Source organism: Acartia tonsa, chromosome 14 (assembly GCF_053477335.1).
Source record: "Acartia tonsa isolate MP-2025a chromosome 14, ASM5347733v1, whole genome shotgun sequence".
Taxonomy (NCBI): domain Eukaryota; kingdom Metazoa; phylum Arthropoda; class Copepoda; order Calanoida; family Acartiidae; genus Acartia; species Acartia tonsa.
Genome location: NC_137273.1, coordinates 42,024,455 through 42,041,080, shown reverse-complemented (window position 1 = coordinate 42,041,080; position 16,626 = coordinate 42,024,455). Strand labels below are relative to the sequence as shown.

At 31.5% G+C, this 16,626-nt stretch overlaps 1 protein-coding gene across 1 annotated transcript in view; it reads right to left on the bottom strand.

Annotated features, from left to right (window-relative positions):
* Positions 1-12,573: 12,573 nt before the first annotated feature.
* LOC145305918 (uncharacterized) overlaps positions 12,574-16,626 on the bottom strand; it is a 55,081-nt gene continuing 51,028 nt past the window's right edge. The window contains exons 11-13 of the mRNA XM_080147792.1: positions 14,882-14,980; positions 14,462-14,560; positions 12,574-13,968 (exon numbers count right to left, since the gene is read on the bottom strand). Coding sequence (XP_080003918.1) covers positions 13,886-13,968; positions 14,462-14,560; positions 14,882-14,980 — 281 coding nt within the window. The 3' untranslated portion in view covers positions 12,574-13,885. The remainder of the gene's footprint in view (positions 13,969-14,461; positions 14,561-14,881; positions 14,981-16,626) is intronic.

Genomic DNA, 16,626 nt, shown 5'->3' with positions numbered 1-16,626 from the left:
GCTAATAAAAATGGGAAAATTTATTTTGATACTGATATCCCAAAAAAGTTTGAAAATTGGATAAAAAAAAAAACACAGATATGGGGAAATATGTAAAACATATTAATATAGCCAAAAACCTGAATAAAGGCAGCCTGGCCGCCATGGTTGTTTTCTTAAAACAACAGAAAATTTAATTTTTATCACCTTAACTTAAAAAAATTAGGAAAAATAGACCATATACACTGAAGATATGGAGAAAAATGTGAAAAATATAAAAATAGCCTTAAACCTGCTAAAAAGGCAGTCTGGCTATCATGTTTGTTTTCTTTAAAAGACGGGAAATTTAATTTTGATATCTATAACTGAAAAAAATTTTGAAAATCAGGCCATAAACACTGAAGATACGGAGAAAATTGTGAAAAATAAAAAAATAGCCTAAAACCTGCTAAAAAGGCAGTCTGGCCTTTAAGGATGTTTCTTTAAACGATGGGAAATTTAATTTTGATATCTATAACTGAAAAAATTTTGAAAATCGGACCATAAACACTGAAGATATGGAGAAAAATGTGAAAAATATAAAAATAGCCTAAAACCTGCTAAAAAGCGGTCCGACCGCCAATGATGTTTTATAGTCAATTGTGCTCCTTAATGATGGGAATGTTGTCAAAAAATTTCAGCATTCTATCTTTTATAGGAGCTGAGTAAAATCCATTTCCCCCATAGCGTTACGGACGGACGGACTGACTGACGGACGGACTGACTGACGGACGGACTGACTGACGGACGGACAAAGTGAATTATAGAGTAGCTTCGCTACTAAAAAGCCTGCTACATCTATAATACAAAGTAGAACGATGTCTGTCTGTCTGTTTGTTTGTTTGTACCGAATGATCTAGCTAACCACTGAATTGATTGGGTTCTCCTTGACAGGGTAGCTTCTCATAGTTTCTGGGAAGATTTATAACTGTTTGGGGGGAGAGAACCAACACCCTCCCAAGAGACTTCTACGCAACATAAAGAGGTATCGTAGAGACTTGATCTTAAATTAGATAGATAACGTAGAGACTTGAACCAAAAAAACATTCAAAGTGCCACTAGAGGCATCTAGTGGCGTAGTCTCTAGTATCTTAAATAGCAAAAGACAAAAATGCATATTTTCTCTGTAGAAACTTGATAGACCAAGTGAGATTAAGAGTAGATGTTTATTGAACAGGGAAATCTATATTTATAGATTAGTTGTGCTTTTTATAAAAGGAAAATTAATTAATTACCATCAGAGCATTACAGATAAACAGACAGAGCATGTAAATTTTATGCTAGATGCTCATAGGTTACGAATTATAAAGTAGCAAAAAATAAAATTTAATTTTCAATATTAAAAACAATTTCCACGCATATTTTGTAGGCATAAAAAAAACTACACCTAACACAAAATCACAACACAAACTAAACTAAGCTACTAGGCTATAAACTATAGTACTGACTGTCTAGCCTGCGCGACGCGTGTCTACATTCACTATAAGTCAATAATCAATGATTTCACCAAATCACAATAAAGTCTAACTTGCGTTAAATACTAACTATGCTGTGACTATGTGAAGCCAAAAACCCAAGTAATTTTTTTTTCTGTAATTTACCAAAAAAATAAGTTGGTTGTGTGAACTTTTATATAAAAGCAAAGCTTTTCTATAGTAAGGGTCAGTCCGTATGTCTGGAACGGATAGCTTTTTTTTTGTTAATTTAGGCATGTTAGAATTGTCCTATCGTTTTCAAACTTTACATGGTGATCCTGTAGTAGTTATAATCGTTACCAGAATGTCCGGCGTTATCCTCTAAACAATTTTTATACACTATAAAAGTTATTTTCATGTCTATTTATCTATCCAGTAGTATTTTATAAGTAAACTAGAGGTTGCACCCCTAGCATCTTGAAGCTCTCTTCGAAGGGATATGAAAGAGTAGAAATATAGCCTAAAACCATACCCAGACTTATCTATAAAGATTATTTAGCCTAAAACCTAAAAGAAGCTTCACTGCACAGAAGAACTATATCGGTTCAGCAATTAGCAAGATCCTTCGCTACAGACAAAATAAAAGCTTACTCTTTATATAAAAGGACTAGTATCATTTTATAAGTAAAAAAAATTAAAATCCCTTTACATTTAAAAATAAACATCCATAAGTTGCAAAACCCAAGAGAAAGAGAAAAAAAAACAAAGTAAAATTATAATAATTAAAAGGAATCGGCTGAAATAATTTCAGAAGCAAATTTCATACTGCAAAAAAGCTACCCATCTACAACTAAACAAGGATGACAACATACATAAAAGCAAAGCTCTGAAACGGTAGGACAAACGAACATTAACACTTGTAGAGTTCAGAACAGAATAATCAGAATTAAAATGTATAACAGTCGAAGCAAAATTATAAGTAAACTTGTTGAAAAACTGCTTAAATACAGGATAATGTTTAAGGACGTGCTTGATTAAAGAGATGCTTCGCTTATGACATTGTACTTAGTTATTATAGAAATCATTATTAAAAAAATCAGATCAAAGGGACACATGAAAATGTGTTGGTAAAAGAGTTGAAAATCAACATGTTTAAAATGGACTTACGGACATTTTGGTTACGATTATAGAGTTCCTAGGCTTTCTAAATCGTACCTAACTACTACTACATGAATCACCATGCAAAGTTGGAAATCGATTGGACAATTCAAACATACCTAAATCAATGTAAAAAGCTATCCGTTCCAGACGGATGGTCGTACTGACAAACTAACTGATGGATTGACCATTATTATAGAAAAGCTTCGCTTAAAAAAAACAGCTACTTCTTTCTATTGTCCCAAAATTCCCTCATTTATTAATCAGACTAAAAACACTAAAGATATTGTGGTAGGGTGAAGCGTTTCAACCCTACAACGCGAGTTCGATTCAAAAGAGCCCCTAGCCTTTAAGATTCTATCAATAAGAAACTACAAGTAGTTACTGTTAAAGAGATATATTTAAACTGAATGCATTTATAATAAGGTTACTCGTTTATATACAAAATAGATGATAACTAGGTAAGGTAGAAGGATGTGGGGGAGATGGGGCGGAGCCCCATTCAGGTGAGCAGTAGAGTAGTAGGCTTCCATAAAGGGGGAAGGCAGACATCTCCCGGAAAAGGGTAGGTTACTTAGGGCATGACGGAGAGAGGGGCAGCGCCCCTCCCACTCTCGGCGGTGTCCAGATTGACCACCACTTCTGATGTGTAGACAATGCCCAGAGGGGGTTGGATAGAATGGTGATAAGCTGGGATTAGCGCCAGGGTGTGATTTGATAAACAGCGAAGCATAGCATACTCTTTAAAAGGCCTGTCCGTATGCCGCCTACCACAATATGTGGAAAAATAAAATATAGCTACTTGTCCTATCACCTACAGAAGACACATAAATAGTTATTTCTCGCTTCGTATTATGAACAGCTTTCCGCGGATATAAAATGTATAAATATACAATAATAAGATCAAAAACTTGTTTTTTTAACCCTGAGATGCTGAAGGCACGGGCTAAATGAAACTTTTTTGTATGGATGCGAACCGGTTCTAATTCACCGGATATTAATCGGTTGCGAATGAATACGAGAAAATAGTTACCCTACCCCCTGCTTGAATAACGATATCTTGCTGATAGCTTTAGTTTGATTAAATATAAAAGTATGTCTGTCTGTCTGTCCATCTAAACATATCAGGTTGTACTTAATAGGGATTAATCTACTGGTCCTGTGGTAGTTATGGGCTACTTTGCGGAGGGGGGGTGGGTGGTTGGGGAGGACCCCACTCACTGAACCCCCCCCCCCCCCAAAAAAAAAGGAAATTAAGAAAACTGAATACCATTAAAAATAAGGGGGATAAAGCCCCATGAGGATACAAACGAAGCTACTAGTTTGATTTAGTGTGGAATCTTTAATATACAAAAAAATTTAAAAATTTCAATGTGATTTTCAAAAAAAATTTGTGGTTAATGTGTATGTCCATATTTGCTACTTCTAGACAGAATTGTCAAGTATGGCTTTGAAACCAATTAAAATCCAGTGGATTAGAACCAGTTCTCGTCCATACTAAAAAATTATGTATAGTAATGTATTATATCCAGTTATCTACGAAAATAAAAATGTTTAATCATAATATTAAAACCAGTTCTGTTAGCCCGTGCATTCGGCATCTCGAGGCAAAGAAAAATGGGTTTTATCTTAAAAATGTCCATTCTTTTATATACGCAGAAAGCTGATGCAATAAATAAATAGTCTTAGATTTCACTTTTTAACCCTTACAGATCGGGCCCCAATTCCCACCTTAATAGATTGGGGGGGGGGGGGGGCCGGGGGGGCTCCTGGTACAGATAAAGACGTAAAATTTTTTCTGGTGGTTCATGTGTATTTTTAGAGAAAATTACTTTTTCTAGTCATAGCAGTCAAACCGCTCCTTAGCCGCTTTTTAGCGGCCAGCCGCTAAATTTTAAAACAGCTGTAGAGCGGCCAATTTTGCAGCTAGGATGACCAAATTTTAGGACGAACTTTTATTTTTCATAACAAAAAAATTACTTTTTCTGATCATCGCCGAAAAACGGCAAGTAACGGAAACCGCCATTTTCGGCGGTTACGGCGGTAAGCGGCGGTTGGCGGCGCAAATTAATATTTTTATCTGTTTATTATTGCTCAAGGATTTACCAAAAAAAAATATAGGTCTCTAGCTATAATAGAAGCCACGATATTCATGATATATGTCTGTAGTAAAAGCCGGACAAAAATCGGTCATAAAGTCGGTCAGGGAGCGGTCAAACAGTCATAACACCACTTTCTCAGATGGTCATTGATATCTAAGTATTCACCAAAAAAATTTTAGGTTTCTACCTTATACACAAAAGTCATAATGTAGAAATTAAGATTTATTTAGAATTTTTTCTAATTTTTTTTGCTACCCAACCGACTTTGATCGGACACCACGACCGACACAGACCAGATATCCTAATAAAATCAACTCTTGCCGACGTATAATTACTAAACATAAAAAGTCATAAAGTTACAGCTCTCCATCTTACCTACAAAAAAAATTTGATTGAAAAAACTAGAGGGGGGGGGGGGCTCTTTGAGCCCCCCCTCCCCGATCTGTAAGGGTTAAAACACTATAAACATAGTACTAATGGGCATAAAAAAAACTAAATATCCACTGTATAAGACAAAACATAAATTGTAAAAGGCATAAAAACATGAATATCCATGTAACGGCGTAAAAAAGACTAAACTTTAAAATATATAAGTTGTGCGTCTAAACGTAGCCTAAGGCAAAATTATTATAAACCAGCTCAGAGATATTATGACAATGACCGATAAATTGATGTACATCCCCAGTAATGATACACAAAATTACCTCTTGAGTAGATTAAAATTAGTGGTTGAAACATTTCAACACTCAACCTAATCAATCAACCAATGATAATTCTCTAAAGTCCCCGACGTTGTTGAGCCAATGTATAAGATAACATTATTATAGGACTTTGGGGACTTGTGTAATAATCAGCCCAGTGTCCCCCTCCTCCCTGATATACCCTGGTCCTAGGTCAAAATGTTTTGTTGTAACTGTTATTGTATACCCTTATATTGGAGTGTTATTACGAACAGCTATCATCCATTTGAGGAACCACTATTGAAATTTGGATCAGCTGAAATAAATTTCCTATTCGAGCCCTAGTTTCCTAAACACGCTTGGTTTTTTATTAAATGAATAAGTTAGGGTACAATGTTTGGCACTTTCGATATAAGTAAATGATAATAACAAAGCCACAGAATACGATAATACCTTCAGAAAAATCGATGAAAATAGTTTTCATACTAAATTTTGTTTTTTTTATATTTTTTCTAAAATGTCATGACAGAAGATGCAAAATGTCGTCTTAGTTTTTTGAAAGGATTAATCTTCTCTGAAATCTAAATTATCAAAATATTTTTTTTGGTAAATGATTATACGATATATGTCAAACATTTTATCAGAAAGAAATATTTAAAATTGTGAAGTAGAAACCTGAATAATTTTTCTTGTGGAAATAGTTTTCTGCAAATGTTGATAAACATATGTCTGCTAGCATTAAGATGTTTGTACTGCCAATACACGTTGGGTTTTATTTAAAGAATTTCTTTAAAATGTTTTTTTTTTACATTGTATACCAATAACGCAATATTTGCTATCAGAAAACCCCCGACTAAGACTCGCCTACGACCCGATCTTTTAGGATTGCTTTGTAATTTACATTTTTGAAAGTCTTTCAACAGTATACACAGCAAATTCTCTCTTTTTTAACTAACTTTCTGAATAATATACCTAAAGCATTTGAATTGACAAAGGCTATGCTAATATTTTTATCATTCAAGTTTATTTAATATTCTAATAAATAGCGCAACCCTTCAAGTTTATGACTACTTTTCATGAACATATGATCTAAAGAATAAGCTCTGACGCAATGTCATATAAGGATATTATAATATTCATTAAAAAAATTGTTATTTTTGCATATATGTTACATTTTACAGTGTTTTGTGGCTCAAAAGAAAGACAATTAAAAATTATTTCATATTATATAGTTTAAATTACATAAGATAACCTAGAAATAGTAAAAAATTCCCTTTCTTTTTTTGTCGCAAAAGAGAATTCAACAAAGATTTTCATTAAAAAACACCTTAGTGTAAAAATTAAAAAGTTTAAACATGGTCACAAAAAGATTCAATTAGTTTATTAAATGTTTCATTTTCAGCAAATGACGATTAATCTCTATTACAAAGAATAAAGTGTAAAAAGATATTCTCGTTTTAATTTTAAGCAACTTAAAATGCATTTTAATACCTTTTAATGATTTATTTTTTAAAACATCATTTTATAAAATGTTATTGATTTTTAAAGTTATATATTAGAATGTTTTTAAATTTTGTTAACATTTTGTTTTAAATGTAGAAAATTGGTAATTCTAAACATTCAAAAAATGATTTTATTAAATTTTCATCACTTAAATTGTATGTTTGATGAAATTTTCAACTGATAATTCAAGAAAAATTGTTTAGGTTTTATTATATTTTACTTTGAAATGTTAAAAAAATATATTATTGTCAAAAATGTGGAAGTTATACTTTCCTCAAAAAAAGACCTAAAACATGCAAATTAACACGTGTAATGAGATTTTTTTTCTTTCAGGTTTAATTTTAAGTAATTATTGATATTTTTTGTAAAAAGGATTTTATATAAAAAGTTTTAAAACTCGAGTTATGTAGTGGTTCTAATAAAGGTTGCGAATTTATGCAATTTTCTTGCAAAAAAAATTTTCTAGGATTTTAAAAATAGCAAAGGGTGTTATTAGACGTACTTACAGATACAATTGCTAAGTCATTTTGGCCAAACACTAAAATAAAGTTTTGACATCTGAGGGTCCAGCCGTGTAAAGTGTACAGCAGATAACCCAATTATTGCAGACCCTATTTTCAGCGACTCCGGTCTAATGGAAAAGCGATTTAATGTATAAACGATTTATACATTATACATTCAAAAATTTAAATTTTTCAAATTTTGATTTTTTTTGAAGTTTGAAGCTTTTTTAGCTAGTAGCAAATATTGAGATAGGACGTGGAAGCTACGCACACTTTCGGAAACTAAATTCAGTTCATCGAAATTTGAGAGTAAGAAAATGTTGCTTCGTATTATAAACAGCTCTCCGCGGATATAGAAATGTACAATTAAAAGATTTAAACCAGTTCATAATACTGGTTTTAATCTCATAATTGTACATTTTTATATTCATAGAAAACTGGATATAATACGATAATAAACATTTTTCCGTATGGCTGAGCACTGGTTCTTATCCACTGGATATTAATCGGTTTTGAAGAGATACGGGGAAAAAATGTTATGGTTGGTTGAGCGAACTTTTACCTCGTGTAGTAATATTGTTGCTTATGAAACTTTTTTCCAGGGTTCTAAAGGAATAAGACAAATTAATTTCACTTCACCCCTATTATGATAAACAAAATTATCTAATAATCTATCTACAAAAGGAGTACTTTAATTTATTATTATTTGGAAATGTATATTGGCCATTGTCTTATCCCTTAAGATCCCTGGGTTCTCCTTGGGAAATGTTACAGGGATCTAAAGGGATAAGACAATGGCCAATATACTGATGTACTGTACATCCCCAATGATGATACACAAATTACACCTATCTATAAATTACAATAAGTGGTTGAAATGTGTTGACACTCAACTTGATGCACCAACCAATAAAAGTTATTTAGCCAACTAATTAGAAAAACTTTGGGAACTAGTGTAATGAACAGCCTAATGTCCCCTCTCTCCTTGGAAATGATATTTTTTAAACTAAAATTTCCAGATTTTTCTACGTACTATACAACATTTCAAAAGTCATGGATAGAACGAAATGGTAAAAAACATAAAAAATTACACTAATGATATAATAGTTATTAATCGCAGCTTTTACGATGAAAAATTACAAGATCAAAACCAGTTTTGTTGGCCCCGAAGGGCAGAATGCTCAAGCTGAAAAAACTATTAATTTTTTTTATGATTTTTATATCAATATTCGTGGAAAATTGTACGATATCAACATTAACATAATCAAAGAGATATTATGTCTTATTGTCCTAGGAATTGCAAATATACTCAGCCTTTTGTCTGTGTTCTTAGCTTCAGATAGTACATATAATATACGTTGATTTTACATTCTTTATCAAAGCCCGCAGGCTAAAGTAACAAACAAACATGCAGGGATTTTAGGGGACATGACAATAGCAGATAGTTTGATATATGTACTTCCCCAATAATGATGCAAAAATTAACCCCTTCTGTGGATTACAATTGGTGGTTAAAAAGTTTAGACACTCTCCTTAAACATTTAATAGAAGTCCCCAAATCAACATCTAAGAAAACGTTATTATAAAACTTATTATTATGCGGACTAGTGTAATAAACAGCCTTTATTTAGGACTTGCTTTAGATGCTAACACCCATAAAAGCAAAGCTCTAAAATGGAAGGACAAACGAACATTAACACGTACATGTAATAGGAATCAATATTACAAAAAGTACATAAATCGGATAATTTCAACAATTTGTTATAAAAAAAATCAGCATGTTTTAAATGGACGTATGGACTTTCTGGTAATGATTATAGAGTTGCTGCGCATTCTAAGTCGTACCTAACTGTTATAGGAGTCATCATGTAAAGTTTGATATCGATAAGACAATACTAATCTGTTTAAATTAACGAAAAGAGCTCACCGTTACTGACGGAACGACCCTAATTATCGAAAAGCTTCACTTTTAAAAATCAGATAATTAGGATAATTACATCATACAAAAAATTGTAAAAAAATACAAATCAAACATGGTCGTTCTGGTAATAATTGCACTATTGCTACGCATTTTAAATCAATAGGACAATTCTAACATTTGTAATTTAACGAAAAGAGCTATCTGTTACACACAAATGTACATACCCAACATAATTATAGAAAGCTTTGCTTTTAAAATGGTTTTCTTTGTAGCATAACACACGGACGGATAAAACAATTTGTGAAGTTTGGACTTGAAACTTTTTAGCCGTTTATCTTGAAAACTAGCCAAGAAAATCAGGTTTATCGATAAGGCGGACAATTAGTAAAATTTGGGTTCAGATTTAAAATTTTGTATCCTTATAAGAAAGCAACAGAATGTCAGTGTGCCTTAGAGGAACTCGCATCCCGATATGGTTCTCCTTTACAGATAAGGTTCTCACAAGTCCAGGAAGATTTACAATTATTTTTTGTAGGGTAACGCCACCCTCCGAAGAGAAATCAAGTTTTCTATAGAGTATTGTCGTTTTTTTCTCTAAAAATTCACCTTTATTAAAGACGTAGCTTTTCTACAATCAGGGCCGATCTACAATTGATAGCTGACAGTTAGGTGCGTTAGAATTGTCATACTTTAAACAAGGGGGGTGGATTCCTAGAATAATTTTAAAAAATTCCATAATTAAAAAATCATTTTAAATACATCCTAAGTTTGATTTTTTAGTATAGGTATTGTTTCTTTAATATTAAAATCTGTCGAAAATGTTCGTTTGTACGACTCTCTAATATACTGAGCTTCGCTTTTCATGGATGTTGTCACCCTTGTTTCACAGATGCTAAATCTTTCATCTAGTTGGTTTCCCCTAACCGCTAGGAGAACGAATATAAAAATAGCCTAAAACCATCCAAACACACCTATAAAGCTTCACTGAAAAGTACAATAAATACGGACAAGCAATTTTCAAGATATTAAGCTTCATACAAAAAATATTACTACTTTATATTATACTAGCACTTGCGCCCCTAGCATCTAGGATCTTTTTATACTTAGAGGTAGAGAAAGGAGTGAAAAATAGCCTAAAACCATCCCAAGATCTATGTAAAGATCTTTAGCGTCAGCCAAAAAATCTTACTACTTTATATAATAGATGATAGGATATCTTCTGAAAAAACATAATATAAAAGATAATATTTGAAGAAAAAAAATTAATTAAAAAATACAAATAAACCTTATGAGAATTAGAAATTCAGACAATTATCTTTCAAACAAAAAGCAAGAAATAATTAGCAGTTCTATTTCCAATTTTTTTTGTTAGAGATTTTCTATTTTGGGGGGGGTATTTACCCCCCCAGAATTGTTTGGGGGGGGTAAATACCCCCTCCTAAATGGTTGGGGGTGCCTACGGCTACCCCAGGGTAGGGGTAAATTTTAAATGGGGGGGGGGGTAATCGCCCCATTACCCCCCCCCTTAGACGCCTATTCCAACCACTCATCCAAAGTCAAAATTTTGTCCCTTAATTGGTGAATTAAAAAATTTAAACAATTCTAGATTTAGAACCAACCAATCAAAATGCAATACAATACAATATATCCAAAGTTTTTGAGCAAACAAATTAGATAACATAATTATGGATATTAGATTAATTTACAGTCCAATGCCCTCGGGGGAGGTTATATATGTTCTTCAAAATTTGAAAACCTTGATTAGCCAAATTTAGATTCCCTAAAAACCCAAAACCAAATCGGTTCAGTGGTTAGCAAGTTCTTTCAAAACAGACAGGTAGATTCATTATCATGAGGATAATTAGGATATGGGAAATCAATTCTAAGGATGGGGTTTGAGGTTAGGTTCTAGGCTATTATCTAAACGAAAATTAACTGACAGAAAAAGAAAATAACTGACAACATCCATCAGAAGCAAAACTATTACTTTAAAAGTAAGAACAGCCAAGCATAAATAAGAAAAAAATTAGAATGACAGACGTACAAAGTTAGTTATAGAGTACATCGCATGGATATCACTTATTGGTCAGTTCATTCATCCAATAGTTACATTGCTTTTGAGTTAATTTAGACAGGTCAGAATTTTTCTACGATTTCAAAGTTTGCATATTGATTCCTACAACGATTTGAAAAGCATATCAACTCCATAATTAGATACAAGAATGTCCATATTCAATTTTTAACATGTTGATTTTTAACCAGTCTGTCAACAATTTTTTAGGTGTTATGATTATCCAATGCATCTGATTTTTAAACACTTATTCCTATTTCAACAAGGTACAATGCTATAAGTGAAGCATCTCTATTATAAAGTCCCAATAATGTAGGTACGTCCTTAAACAGTATCCTGTATTTATGCAGTTTTGCAACATAATTTCTTACAATTTTGTTTAAACTTTGTTATTCATATAAGATTTATTCAGTTCTGATATTCTTCAAGTGTTAATGTTTGTTTGTCTTACCTCATCAGAGCTTCGCATTTCTGGATGTTGTCATCCTTATTTTGAATAGATTTTTTAGAACATATTATTATAAGTATTTAGAATGTTTCCAATTAATTGCTGGCAAATAAACTTTATATAAAGGCTTAATATAAATTTAACAATTAAATCATCTGTAATGATCTTGTTATGTTTTTACAGACAGAATACAAACATACTGTTACTTTAGTACTAAATATGTAGGATTAACAAAATTTTTATGTGACTCTCATTCAACATTTTAATTATTTTCTGAAAAAATATGATAATAAATAACAATGATTTTTGCTAAATGATTTATTCAAAAACTTGTTAGTAATAATCATTTTTAATATATAAATATAATCATATAAGTTGTTAGTAAAATAGCTGTATAATATAATAATGAAGTTTGAATTATAAATATAATCATATAAGTTGTTGAAAAAAGATATATTTAAAATTGTTAAGCAAAGGATAATAATTGAAGTATTATTAGTTTTGTTAAATATTGATAAGTTGTCAAAAATACACAAAATAGGTTGTATCTAATAAAATTAGGTATACCCATCTTACAATATGGTATACCTTCCCATATTTAGGTAAACCTTTCATAAGTGTTATTACAAAATAAATAATATTACTTATTTTCAAAACATAGAAAGATATCAAATAATAAAAGCAACAAGCATTATCCCTCAAAATCTTAGTGAAAAAAATTACTTTTAAGAAAAATATAATTTAGAGACTTTAATGTTAGGTAAGGATTAACAATAAGAAAATTTGAAATGGGGATTTGATTAGTTCACTAAAATATAAGAGATTTTACAAAAAAAAATAGGATCTACTGCAGTTCACGGTAAAATATTGCTGGTAACGAATATTGCTAAAAATTTATGAATTTTAAAGGCTGCTAGCTGCAAAATGGCTGAACGTACAGATGATGGCCGCACACTATTTTAAGCGGCATAAGAAGGCCTACAAATAATCTGGAATAGCCATAAAACAATAATGTATAATTATCTTGCAGTGCAGAGAAATGCGCGAAAAAGACCTATTTTACGCGGTTTTTGTTCAGTGAAGCTTTCCCTGTGCATCATTGGATCTTGGCTATTCCAGATTATTTGTAGGCCTTCTTATGCCGCTTAAAATGTTGTGCGGGTATGATCTGTACGTTCAGCCAGTTGGCAGCTAGCAGCCCTTAAAATTCATAAATTTTTAGCAATATTCGTTACCAGCAATATTTTACCGTGAACTGCAGTAGATCCAAAAAATAAAACTTAACTTACTTTTAAATATTTCAATTTAAATTGACTTTAAAAATGAGCTTTTACAATTGCTTTGGATAGAATATAAATATCATCATACAAGTGTAACTTAACTAAATAGAGGTTAAAATCAAGAATAAAAAATATAGTTTTTTTGAAAGGAGGGGTTAGAGTGGTACTCATCTTAAAAATTATGGTTAGTAAGAGTGTGGGAGTTACCAAATAATTGGCTGCAGGTTTTTTTTTTTTAATAAAACATCCCCTTGCTTTAAATCCCTCCTTTGGAAGTCCTTAGCCTAAGTAACAAATTTTATTAAAGATAAATTTTGTTATAACGTTTTGAAAAAGTAAAAACTGTAGTACGGATTTGTTTATCAGGGAAAAGGGAATGTGATTCTGACAAACAATTCTAAAGAAAAATTTCCCCACAACCCCCTTCCCCTTTTCCTTCTCTTTTCCTCCCCTTCTTACCCACTCCATATATATAAAAAACAAGATACACCCCCACCTTACTTCCAAAGGTTTCGTGATTTTTTGTAAAATTGATTGTTGGAATAGCTGGCCTGGTTTTATAATCTTTAAAGGAACAACATGACATTATAATGAAGCAGCAGTGCCTCTAAAAAATAAGATCACACAATACAAATGACTAATTATAGGCCAGTATACATAGATATTGACCAATTGTAAAATGTATACTGGCCTACCATTGGTTATTTGTATTGTTTGACATCATTTTTAGAGGCACTTTAAGCTGATTCTATTATAGTTGTTGGAAATGTATTCCCTGATTACTTTTCATTTTCTACCACCTTTGGATCTCAGGAATGCAGCAACTTCAGTGTGTCCTCTATCTTCTGCCCACCAAAAAGCAGTGTGATCTAAAAATATAATAATAAACTCTGGTTTCCAAGATACCCAATTATACAAATTTTATACAATTTTTTGTTTTCTTTAAAACATTAGCCACTCCACACCTAGAAACCTCTATAAGAACAGGGAGGGGGGGGGGGGGGGGAGGCAAGCCGACCATCCTTTTAAATTTTTGTCAAGAAAAGGTGAAAAAACTAAATAATTTAAAACCTGGACTCAAGAAGCTTCACTGTATCATATCAGTTAAGCTAACAACATACAGCAGACATCTTCTTACTTTTATATAAGGACACTATAAAAGTAGTAGACATTTATGTAAGATACAAAATATATAGACACTAAAGAGATAAGAACATATACCCTGATTAAATAATATAAAGGTGTTTATACTAATTTTAGATAATTATATTTTGTCATTTGTATATTTAGTATGTGTGTATATTTATATTAAGGAAGAAAATAATTGTTTGTAAATAATCAAACAGAGAATTAAAAACTTACCTCTATTATCCTTGTCATTCACATTAGCTCCATTATTGGCTAGGAACTTCACAACCTCCAGATCTCCTCCTTCAGCAGCATAGAACAATGGAGTCCATCCTTTAAATAAAAACATGATAATACAATACAGGATTTATAGTTATCGCTAATTAGATCTGGTTGTGCTTTACAGAGAAGCTTTATATTTGCGTTTTAGTGAGAAGTAATAGTTACATTTTGAAAATTAGATCTCTTAGAAGTATAAATGTCTGTATTTATTTGTGTATGCATGCCTTTATGTACAGTTATAGTTACAGTTTTGTTAAGCAGAGGGTTAAGTCAACCACCAAATATTTTGTCTTTCAATAGTTATATGTATTGTTTTATCAAAAGGAAGAAATAATATTCTGTTAAAAATTAAATAGTGAATTAAAAAATTACCTCCATTATCCTTGTCATTCACATTAGCTCCATTATTGATTAGGAACTTCGCCATCTCCAGATCATCCCACAGGATAACATTCATTAATGGAGTCAATCCTTTAAATAGAAACATGATATTACAATACAGGATTTATAGATATATTTAGTCAGATCGGGTTGTGCTATATAAGTGTAAATATACACTTTTGTAATTGAGGCACCAAAAGGCATATATATATTTATTTAAGGATGTATTTCTTAATATTCTTTATCAAAAGGACGAAAATAATTCCCTGTACACAATGAAAGAGAAGATTAAGAACTTACAGAATTTTATATATACTTAGTCAGACTTGGTAATGTTTTTCATAAAAGATTTATATTTATGTTTGGAAAGGTATTTATTAATAGTAAATATACATTGTGTTGTTATTTAAATACCTATAACAGTTAGGGAGTTGAATCCATTTTTATAGAAGCAGAAATATAATCTATGATTATGGTTTGGACCCTCTAAAACTGTAATCTACCCTTCCACTTTCCCCTCTCTTGGTGAAGATATCTTCAACGCCAATACGATTTTTGAAATGTAAGATTCCACTTTTAATAGAGGCGAAATTGGAATCATGGTTTACATTTATAATATCTATGTTTATGTAATCTTTCATTACTTTTTTAACATTGACATAATAGAAATGTACCATACTATTTTAAAATTATGTCAATTGTGAAAAAAAGCATAGATTTTATATATAATTTAAACATTGTTGTATATTCATAATTAAATAAACAAAACATACAAAGAGCGTATATAAAAGATGGTTTTTTTTTTTTTAAATACTTTTAAAAGTGTATCAAATGAGTATTCAAAATTATTTTAAGAAAGTCGTTTATTAATTAATTCAAGTGTATATATTTGTAATTTTTTTGTTCAATTTATTTCAACTTAATATTTCCCTAGTAATCTCTCACCGTGTAAGTAAGCACTAAGAGGTTAATTGCTTATCTAATTGTCCATTTTTGTGGAAAATTACTGATCAATTACTGAACAATTTGGTTTGATTTGTGAGTTAAAAGTGGATGGAGTAAATAAATCATTAGACATTTATAGTAAACGTTGCTTGTATCAGTTGAAGTAGACAAGGGATGAGAAAGGCAGAGAGTAGGGCACATATAGCACATATAAATATTAATGTAGCACAGTTACGCCATAAAGTTTACTAACACTTTCGCCTAGAAGTTTACCAACACATTCTCCGTGAAGCCCAGACCATGCTTCCAACAGTATGAATCAAAACCTATTTAGGACATAAAAATATTTTCAAAATTAAGAAATTCCCCTGACAACAACCATCTCTGGCCATAGAGCTCGGCTTCCCAGCCTATAACCTACCCTAACCTAAGCTAAAATTTTTTTTTGAAAATTTTGAAAATTTGAGTACCCCCGACAACGATGAACGATTAAGGTCCAGAAATGGGCCTGATTGTTAAGTGTTAGCAACCTTTATTTTTAGAATCTTTTTTAAAAGCGAAGCTTTTCTATGATTAGGGTCGGTCTGTCCGTACGAGATAGTTAGCTTTTATTCGTTAATTTAGGCATGTTAAAATTGTCCTATCGATTTCAAACTTTGCATGGTGATTACTGTAGTAGTAAGGTATGATTTAGAAAGCGTAGCAACTCTATAATCATTACCAGAATGTCCGTACGTTCATTTTAAACATGTTGATCAAATTTTAATTTGATCTAATTATCCGTTTGATCT